The 11,423-nt window shown below is 36.4% G+C and overlaps 2 protein-coding genes across 2 annotated transcripts; both read right to left on the reverse strand.

The window, feature by feature from the left end:
• On the reverse strand, positions 1 to 939 carry LOC136175434 (olfactory receptor 4P4-like). The gene has a single exon (XM_065945727.1). The coding sequence runs from the start codon at positions 937 to 939 to the stop codon at positions 1 to 3; it is 939 nt and encodes a 312-aa protein (XP_065801799.1).
• Positions 940 to 10,036: 9,097 nt separating this feature from the next.
• LOC136175435 (olfactory receptor 4P4-like) lies at positions 10,037 to 10,966 on the reverse strand. Its single transcript, XM_065945728.1, has one exon. The coding sequence runs from the start codon at positions 10,964 to 10,966 to the stop codon at positions 10,037 to 10,039; it is 930 nt and encodes a 309-aa protein (XP_065801800.1).
• Positions 10,967 to 11,423: the final 457 nt, after the last annotated feature.

The raw sequence follows: 11,423 nt of genomic DNA on the forward strand, positions 1-11,423 counted from the left end.
TCAGATGCTTTGCCTTGCAATCAAAAATAGTTTCTGGCACCACACCTTCCTCAAGGCATTCTTCATCTCTGCATTTCTGAGAGTGTAAATCAGAGGGTTGAACATGGGAGCGATGATGGTATAGAAGAGAGCAAACACCTTGTCTTCTGGAAACGTTGTGGCCGGTCTAATGTAAATGAAGAGAACAGGCACGAAGAACAGAACCACAACTGTGATGTGGGAACTACAGGTGGAAAGAGCTTTGTGCCGGCTTTCTGTAGGGTAAGCCTTGATGGTGTATAATATCAAAATGTAGGACAGCATCACGACCACAAAGATCACCAACCCCATCATGCCTGCATTGGCCACCACTAGGATCCCAACTCTGTAGGTGTCTGTGCAGGCCAGTGTCAGCAAAGGATACACGTCACAGAAATAGTGGTCTATTTCATTGGGGCCACAGAATGGCAAGTTAATGGTGAGGAGACCCTGGACAAAGGAGTGCAGAAATGCCCCAGCATAACAAGCACTGACCATGGCAAAGCGTCTGGGCCTGCTCATGATGACGGCGTAGTGCAGGGGCCTGCAGATGGCCACATAGCGGTCATAGGCCATCACGGTGAGGACACAGACTTCAATCCCCCCAAAGAAGTGCATGGCAAAAAGCTGCACCATGCAGGCAGTGTATGAAATTGTGCTGCGTTCTGCCAGCAAGTCGGTGACTAACTTGGGTGTCACTGTTGACGTATAACACAGATCTGACAGAGCAAGATAATTAAGGAAGAAATACATGGGTTGATCATTTAGCTGACTGCATGTGATAGAAATCATGATGAGCAAGTTTCCCATCCAAATAGCTATGTAACAAAATAAGAAGAGTAGGAAGCACACTTGTTTGATTTTCATATTCTGGGAAAGTCCCAAGAGAATGAATTCAGTGATGTTATTGGTATATTTCATGGTTTAATGCAGTGAAGACTCAGTGAGTTTGCCTGGAAAAAAAAAAGACAGGTTAGAATGAGAAATATTGACTAAGCATGGAGTCAATCAGGGTGAGTGTTGGAGAAATACATCCATTGAGTAAATCAGCTTCCTATACTACACTTTTAAACAGTTAATTCTAAACCTTGTATGAAAATCTTGCCATATAATATACCAGATCTGATTATTTTCTAGAGTGAAAGAGAATAGTGTTAATAAATACACTTGCTTAAGTATAAATGAACATGCACGGTCATCTTATGTATGGGATGAAAAGTGAGTTTAGGAAAGACACGTTTCTTTTCCTGAAGTGGCTTGTTTGCTTCGGAGATTCAAACAAGCATGCTTAAAGTGAAGGGAGTAGAGTAAGCTGTGCAATTGCCAGATAGAACCCCGTCTTTATGTAAAATGTTGGTATTTTCTTGTGGAACGTGATTTTTTACAATGTTGCACTAAGTCATTATTATCTTTATCAGTGAGCTGCTTGCACACAAGACAAGTGACTAGTCTGTCTGACTGATGAAAAGCTATGGCAAACCTAGACAGCATAAGAGATTTCACTTTATCAACATAGGTCCATATAGTCAAAGCTATGACTTTTCCAGTAGTCATGTACAGATGTGAGAGTTGGACCACAGAGAGGGCTGAGCGCCAAAGAATGGAGGCTTTCAAACTGGGGTGTTGCAGAAGACTCTTGAGAGTCTGGACAGCAAGGAGAACAAACAAGCCAATCCTAAAGGAAATGAACCATGATTATTCATTGGAAGAACTGATGCTGAAGCTGAAGTTCCAAAATTTTTTCCACCTGATTAGAAGAGCCGACTCACTGGAAAAGACCCTGATGCTGGGAAAGATTCAGGGTAGGGGGAGGTGGGGGTAACAGAGAATGGTATGGTTGGACGGCATCATTGACTCAATGGACATGTATTTGAGTAAATGCCAGGGAAGCCTGGCGTGGTACAGTCCACGAAGTCACAAAGATTCAGACACGCTTAGCGACTGAACAAGAAGAAGCTCTGATTCTGGAAACAGTCTGATATATTTGCAAGCATTGTGGAGAAAAACAGTAAAGAAAATACTGTATCAGGTGAAGCAAAAGTAGCTGTGACATTTCTTTTAATTTAATAGGAAAAACAATAGTAATTATACATAAAATTGAGAAACAAATGTTGCCAAAATGACTAATAACAATAATATATAAGTGAATGGCACTTGCTTTATAGGGATTAGGCTTCAATAATTTTTATAATAGAATATTTTATAAGTTGATTAATTATGATGTCCCTACTTTGTTATCTTTTAGGTTACAATGATTTCTTTAAGAAATAATGACAATTTCATAAACAAATATCCCAAGAAAATATTTTTCAGAATATCATGCATCTTATTAGCATTTCTATAATCAGAAAAATAAATAAAAGTTACTTTCTTAAATAGCTTTAGTCTAGGTTGTAGATACTTTCATATCTAATTAATTAACAAATATGCTTCTATAGTTTATAAGCATATTTTTAGTGCAATAATTTAAGATCATTTTGATAATTTGCTCATACGATCCTGGAGGAAAGCATATTCTAACTGAAAAAAAAAATGAATAGAAGCATTCCATTAATTCATAGGCAGGATAGTTTGAAAATCTGTCTCTCTCATGTTAACTAGATGTTATCCTAACAAAATGGGAAAATAATTAGAACACTTAATTAGTTTCCTTTTTTTCCCTTAAATGTCTGTCCTTCACAGCCTTCAACTTAATATCAGATACTTCATAATCATGCTATTTAAAGTATAACTTACATTTCTAACACTGCCACATTATTTCCAATTTCATTTTTAATATTAGAGTTACTGATTTTATATATACAAGATCCTCATTTTCATACTTATGTGATTTAAAGAGAACATTTTGTATGATAAATTACAAGGACTAGCATTGCTGCTAAGACAAATTCGTTATTTATGACATATTTCTCCTTTTTAATATGAGCATTTCTAGTATAAATATAAATATTTCATGGTAGTGCAGGTAGAATTAGCAGGTACATACTGTGCAATCAGTTCAGTTCAGTCACTCAGTCGTGTCCAACTCTTTGCAACCACATGAACCGCAGCACACCAGGCCTCCCTGTCCATCACCAACTCCCAGAGTCCACCCAAACACATGTCCATTGAGTCGGTGATGCCATCCAACCATCTCATCCTCTGTCGTCCCCTTATCCTCCTGCCCTCAATCTTTCCCAGCATCAGGGTCTTTTCCAATGAGTCAGCTCTTTGCATCAGGTGGCCAAAGTATTGGAGTTTCAGCTTCAACATCAATCCTTCCAATGAAAACCCAGGACTGATCTCCTTTAGGACGGATTGGTTGTTCTCCTTGCAGTCCAAGGGACTCTCAAGAGTCTTGTCCAACATCACAGTTCAAAAGCATCAATTCTTCTGCGCTCAGCTTTCTTTATAGTCCAACTCTCACATCCATACATGACCACTCGAAAAACCATAGCCTTGACCAGATTGACCTTTGTTGACAAAGTAATGTCTCTTTTTTTAAATATGCTATCTAGGTTGGTCATAACTTTCCTTCCAAGGTGTAAGCTTGTTTTAATTTCAAGGTTGCAGTCACCATCTGCAGTGATTTTGGAGCCCCCCAAATAAAGTCTGACACTGTTTCCACTGTTTCCCCATCTATTTGCCATGAAGTGATGGAACCGGATGCCATGATCTTAGTTTTTTATATGAATTGAACAATTAATCTAAATAAGTGTCCAGTGATCATTTTATTATCTCTTTAAAAAAAAAAAAAAAAGGAAGCCAAATACTTAACAATTTGGGTAAATACTGATAAATACTAAAGACTGTTTTTAGGTTTATTTTAATTTTCTTTCACTATCCGGATATTGCTAATTTGGTTGTTGGGTACAAACTAGTCTTATGATTCTCGGGGCATGTTATTTTGTCCGTTTGTTTTTGTTATTTCTTTTATAACCAAGTTGTCTTACACAAAAATTTGTGAATAAGCTTAATGTTTCCCAACAGCTTCAAAGGTTTCTCTCAAGACCTGTACCAATTCTTGGCTAAACTAATTCTATTTGCTCTCTGTGTAACTGTTCATCCTATTCTCAATTATCCTGATTGAGTTTGCTCTACCTTGACATTCAGGATCCTCTGGTATTAAGGTTTTCTATATTGTAACATTTTGCTTTTTTAATTACTCACTAAATACGTATTATGCAGAGTAACAAAGGAGGCAGAAGAGTGATGAATCTCTATATCGGTACATTCCCTTAACTAATTTTATCTGTACCCTTCTTTCTCTTTAATATTTTTTTCTCTTCCATCTTAAGTATAAGGTTTTTTCTTTTTTTCTTTAATATAACCCCTATGTGACACAAATGCTATCATTTCTCCATGAATTTCTCAAAATCATACCAAAAATCTGATTAATGTTGACGTCTGTTGAGGCATATGACAAGGGGAATTAACATGTAATCAGCATGTTTATAGATAAAATTTAATTTAAATTGTATATGCAAAATTTATCTTTTGTGTTTGAAAGTAATTATTATTTACTATAGCTTGATTGAAATTTTACTTACCAGGTGATTATCTCTTTAGATAAAATCCTTTATCTCTGAGTAAATGGTCGCAATGTTTTCAACACAGTCAGAATCTTAACCATACTACTGAAGTTATTGAATTTTATCTTAAAATCAGCTCACATGAATCCTGGTTCTGGGACTTTTCTGCCCTTACAGAAACAGGAATTACTTTCCTGATTTTTGAAACGAAAATTATCTAAATTTTTAGATGATCTAAAAATGATTTTGATTTTTAAAACTGAATCATCATTGGCATTTTTGTTGAATAGTGCTTTTGCTTTCTACCAAAAGTTATATCTCCTCTGTGGTTCTGGGAATGGAACCACATAAGCCTTCTGTTTGATTTCCAAGAGGTGTTTAAATAGATGACCTTGGAGATTATAACCCCCAACCTCCTTCTCACTTTTTGTAAGGGTGAGACAGCTTCCCAAAGAAAAGCTGGCCAAGTCCTTAAAAAAATAGTTATGTCACAGCTATTAATTCCTTATACTCTGAGGAATATGATTACAAACTGAAAGCCCACTTGTGTTCAATCCTGAGACTCTAAATCATGTCCTTTATGCTGAAACAAAATTTGAGCAAAACTAAGAGATAATGTCTGAACAGAGGAAATCTTAGAAAACACTGAAGAAGTCAAAGGCCAAGAAAATCAGAAACAGGCTTTTTATTTTATTTTTTGATGTGGACCATTTTTAAAGTCTTTATTGAATTTGTTACAATATTGCTTCTGTGCTTCTGTTTTAAGCTTTGGGTTTTCGGTCATGAGGCATGTGGGATCTTAACTCCCCAATCCAGGGATCGAACCCACACTTCCTGCACTGGAAGGCAGAGTCTACTGAACTGTCAGGGAAATTCCAGACCCAGTTTCGAAGTTTGGTTTACTATGGAATAAACTGTTTGGAAATAGAATGAAAAATATTCTGTGTTGCTTCAAATCTAAAGCCCCTCCCAACCTCACTAGATGCTTTATTGTATAGTTTAAATTTCAACTTGTTTAAAATATGTGTTTATTGCAGTAGAAATGTAACTGCATTGTTACACTTCAGATGAGGTGGTCAAAGTAATGTGCATTTGAAGAAAATTAATTTGTATCACAACATATGATATTTTAAAAAGTAATCTCTGTGTGTGTAAATGGAATGCATATTCCAGAGTCTCTGGTTCAAGTGAGCTGTAGCTGTCCATAAGATCTCATCAGGTTTATAAACCTCTATTTCCATAAAAGATACAAACTTCTATTTCCGTAGAATTTTTGTAGTTTCTTGATGTTATGAAATGTCATTAACACTGTCGACATACTTTTCTCTATTAATTTTGCTCTGACACTAACGTGAACACTGCCTTTCTTTTCATTACTACTTACCCACTCAACCTTCTCCCTTGCTTTTAGCCACTTTGCATCTCTATTGTTTAGGTTAATCTCTTTCAAACGTTGGTGGTGGTTTAGTTGCTAAGTTGTGTCCAACTCTTGCAACCCCATGGACTGTAACCAGCCAGTCTCCTCTCTCCATGGGATTTTCCAGACAAGAATACTGGAATGGGTTGCCATTTCCTTCTCCAGGGGATCTTTCTGACCCAGGAATTGAAGCTGGATCTCCTGCATTGCAGGTAGATTCTTTATGGACTGAGTTAAGAGGGAAGTCCATTTAAAATATATGACTATATTTAAAAGTCTAGTCTGATAATTATTATCTTTTAGCTCAATAAATTAAATCAAACAGTCTGACATATCTTCATGGATTCATTTCTATAGTTCTATATCTGCTTTATATTTTTAATATATTTTTATTTTTAATCTGTCCTCTTTTCTTGTCTTTTAAGAATAAATTTGTTTGTTTTCCCCTCCTGAAATTTTGGAAATTTTAATTTCTGTCATTGCTATAGAAATTTGTCACATGTGAATCCTATTTATTATTTAAAAGAAGATTTTTTTTTCTCAGTAAGTCCCAAGAAATATGCTTCTTTCTTTCAATAAGAATCATGGGATTCTGAAGCAGCTGACCTCAAGTGAAAGCACTTCACTGCTGGAGATAGTGGTCCCAGGCCATCTTATACTGGTCTTCAGGGGAACAAAAGTTCACATTATTTCTGTTTTTACAGTTCTTAAATGCACAGCTAAAATAGACACTCTTTTTTTCCCATTTATTTTTATTAGTTGGAGGTTAATTACTTTACAATATTGTAGTGGTTTTTGCCATACATTGACATGAATCAGCCATGGATTTACATGTGATCCTTTCATTGGATTTTTGATTCTTATTATGCCCAAATGTAAGCCCATGGAATATAATTTCTGTGTCATTACTATGTAGCCAAAATAACACTGTATCTCTGATGGACATGCATATCTTAAGGTCATCATAATAGCAACAACAAAAACAAAACATAAACAATAGGGGGCATTAATTGCTATTACAAGTACTTCTCAAATTACTTGTTTAGCTTGCGGATAGATATACCTTGAACATTGACAATGGATGTTCATAAATTATCTAGATGATGACTTCAACTGCACCTCCTGCTTCAGATTCACCTACTTATTTAACTTACATGCACAGTACATCATGCGATAAACCAGGCTGGATGAAACACAAGCTGGAATCAAGATTGTTGGGAAGAAATATCAATAACCTCAGATATGCAAATGACACCACTTATATGGCAGAAAGCGAAGAAGAACTAAAGAGCCTCTTGATGAAAGTGAAACAGGAGAATGAAAAAGTTGGGTTAAAACTCAACATTCAAAAAACTGTGATCAAGGCATCCGATCCCATCACTTCATGGCAAGTAGATGGGAAAACAATAAAAACAGTGAGAGACTTTATTTTTTTGAGCTTCAAAATCACTGCAGATAGTGACTGCAGCCATGAAATTGAAAGAAAAGCTATGACCAACCTAGACAGCATATTAAAAAGCAGAGATATTACTTTGTCAACAAAGGTGCATCTAGTCAAAGCTATGCTTTTTCCAGTAGTCATGTATAGATGTGAGAGTTGGACCATAAAGAAAGCTGTGTGTCGAAGAATTGATATTTTTGAACTGTGGTATTGGAGAAGACTCTTGAGAGTCCCTTATACTACAAGGAGATCAAACCAGTCAATCCTAAAGGAAATGATTCCTGAAATATTTTTTGGAAGGACATACATTGAAGCTGGAACTCCAGTACTTTGGCCATCTGATGCGAAGAACTGACTCATTGGAAAAGATCCTGATGCTAGGAAGGATTGAAGGTAGCAGGATAAGGGGACCACAGAGGATGAGATGGTTGAATGGCATCACTGACTTGATGAGCATGAGTTTGAGCAATCTCTGGGAGTTGGTGATGGACAGAGAAGCCTGGCATGCTGCAGTCCATGGGGTTGCAAAGAGTCAGACACAGCTGAGCGACTGAACTGAACTGAACTGAAGTGAAAAACAAAGTGGTAAATTTTCCACCATGAAGAAGCTCAGTGAGAATGATATCTAAGAGGTTAGTTTCGAACATGTCTTGTACGCTCAAGAAATGTTCATGAAACCCTTGCCAAATTGTCTCTTTTCCCTCAGTCAACTACTGTGATCTTATGGTGAGTTGGCCAAGGAGGAAACACATGATTGCATCTGTTTGCATTTAGTTCTACCAGAAAATCTGGGACTGACTCAACATGGAATGTTATAGCATTACAGCCTCAAACATGAATATTCCCAAAAGGATAACAGTGAAGAAATTCTTCTCAGTAGTCAAAACCTCAGCCAATGCATTTTATTGTCTAGTTTGTATAGGCAATGGGATGTCTAGATGTGTAGGACTGTTTCTAAACATGGCATTTGCTAATGGTTTCACTGGACATTTAACTATTTAGAAAGCATAGCATGGAAGGTGTGAAAATGAGATATATTTTTTCACAGTTTCCATACTATACAGAAGCCCAAATTAGTCCATTGAAAACCCACACATACAGGACAGATGCAGAGTTTTATGGCCAGCAGCTCAGCTGAGGTCCAAGTTCACAGCCAACCTCAACTTCCAGGCATGAAATTCAAGGTATTAAAAAATTTCAGCTTCTAGTTAATGAACATTTTTTAAATTTATTTTTTACTGAAGGATAATTGCTGTGCAGAATTTTGCTGTTTTCTATCAAATCTCATTGTGAATCAGCTGTAGATATACATATTTCCCCTCTTCTAGCTCCCTCCCAACTTTTGAATTATCTAAACTTCGACCCCAGACATCATGGAACTTAGATAAACCATCCTCAGTATATCTAAATTTCTGATCCCAATCACAGAAACAAAGACTAATTTAGCATTGTGTACTTTTCATACATTTAATTACTTACTATCTTTTCCTTTTTAAGTTTTGAGTATTAATTTTACAATCTCTTCTTATTGTGACAAATTATTCAAGAAAGATTGCAACCTGAACTAGAAGAGGAACTAACATTGTCCAGAAGGTTTAGGATTTACATTTCCTTTTTGGGAGAGAAAGAGGGAGACTATGAGAAAGAGGGAGATTATCTTTGCAGAAGCATCTTATTTGGCAAAAACAAAGATGTTATTGTTTTTTATAAAGAGATTCAAATTTCATGTAGAAGAGTGGTAATAAACTCTAAGTAGCCAAAGGAGTTAAATGTTACACTCATTTACCTATTAGCTTGAACTCAAAAATCCACCTTTAAATGCTCTCCTCTGAGAAACTGGAAGTAAAATCTAACAATATTTGTCCTCTATTAGATGACTTCCTATTAGTTTATGTCATTAAGAGCACCCCAGAATAAGATTGGCAATTCAAAGGAAAGAATTAGAGAATTGGCTATATGCTAGTAGAGAATTTATGTTTCAGTAATTAAGGATGCTTATTTAATATTGATCTGATATTTTAAGGGGGCTTACCTGTTAGCTCAGATGGTAAAGAATCTGCATGCAAAATGGGAGACTCATGTTAGATCTCTGAGTGGACAGTATCTCCTGGAGAAGGGAATGGTTGCCCACCCCAGTATTCTGTCCTGGAGAATTTCATGGACAGAGGAATATGGCAGGTTACAGTCTATGAGTTTGCAAAGAGTTAGACATGACTAACTAGCACTTTCACTTAAAGAACTGACATAATTATTTTACTCAAATCTAGTAAATTTAAATAAAACTTATCAATATATCCACTTCCCACTATTCTCCACCTACCATTTCTTATAAAATTAAGCATTTCAAAAGAAAAAAAGAGAAACTTTCATACATATATATAGGAAGAAATAAAATATTTTATTGCACAGTCAAAATACAATGTCAAATTAAGGAATTCTTGAGGCAGGTATGAGAAGAGAAAAGAGGGAAAATAAACATGAAAAAAACTAAATTTCCCAACCAGGAGAGACCTGAGAAAATGCTGAAGAGTCTGTAGCCAGGTTTGCAATCATTGTAAACTCCTTATATATCATCCCATACGTACTATTTTCAGGGCTCATGATATTTCTAGCCCTAAAGTGACTTTCTGAAATATTTTTTCATGCAGGTTACTGCCCTTTCTTAAGAAATTGATGATACCACACTTTCTTCACAGCATTCTTCATCTCCAAGTTTCTCAATGTATAGATCAGAGGGTTGAACATGGGGGCAATGATGGTGTAGAAAAGAGCAAACACTTTGTCTTCCGGAAAAGTTTCAGCTGGTCGAATGTAGATAAAGAGGACAGGCACGAAGAATAGGACCACAACGGTGATGTGAGAACTGCAAGTGGAAAGAGCTTTGGTGTGGCTCTCTGCAGGGTAATCCCTGACTGTGTGTAATATCAGAAAATAAGAAGCCATCAAAATCACAAAAGTCACCAAGGCAATCAGACCTGAAATAACAACTACCAGGAGACCAATCCTGTATGTATCCATGCAAGCCAATTTCAGCAAAGGATATACATCACAGAAGTAGTGATCAATCTCATTGGGGCCACAGAAGGGTAAAAAGATGGTGAGGAGAAACTGACTGGCGGAGTGTATAAGTCCCCCAGTACAGCAGGCGATGATGATTGTGTTACACTTTGGTCTGCTCATGATGATGGTGTAGTGCAGAGGTTTGCAGATGGCCACATAGCGGTCATAGGCCATTCCTGTGAGGATAAAAATCTCGATGGCTCCAAGGAAGTGAAGGATAAAAAGTTGTGTCATGCAGTTACTATAAGAAATGGTCTTCCTTTCTGCCAATAAATCAGTCATTAGTTTGGGTGTCACCGTCGATGTGTAGCAAAGGTCAGAGAGGGAGAGGTAATTAAGGAAGAAATACATAGGTTGGTCAATGAGAGGACTGCATACAATAGAAATCATTATGAGCAAATTTCCCATCCAAATAGCAATGTAGCAAAACAAAAATAAGACAAAGCAGAAGATTTCAATGTTCTTATTTTGAGATAGTCCCAAGAGAATAAACACAGTGACATTATTTCTATTTTCCATGATCCAGTGCAGTGAAAAGGCAGAACAGTTCCCTGAAAGGACATAGTGCATAAGTTGATATCAGAAATATTCAAGGAGAAAACCTATGATAACACTAATGTCTGCTATTTCTGTTATTTGCAAAAATGAAAATAGAGTTTTAGATGTAGATAAAAGGAACTTATGGTTACCAAGGGGAAAGGAGGGAGACATAAACTGGGAGACTAAAATTGACATAAACACCCTACTATAAATAAAATGGATACTAAAAAGGGTCTGCTCTATAACACAGGGAATTCTGCTCAGTACTCTATAATGACCCATTGGGAAAATAATCTAAAAGAAGAATGGATCTATCTATGTGTATAACTGATTCACTTTGCTGTCCAGCAGAAAGTAAACACAACATTGTAAATCAACTCTAGTCCAATAAAAATTAATTAAAGCACACTAATAGCATGAAACTGTGTTTAATGAA

Source organism: Muntiacus reevesi, chromosome 9 (genome assembly GCF_963930625.1).
Source record: "Muntiacus reevesi chromosome 9, mMunRee1.1, whole genome shotgun sequence".
NCBI classification, from domain to species: domain Eukaryota; kingdom Metazoa; phylum Chordata; class Mammalia; order Artiodactyla; family Cervidae; genus Muntiacus; species Muntiacus reevesi.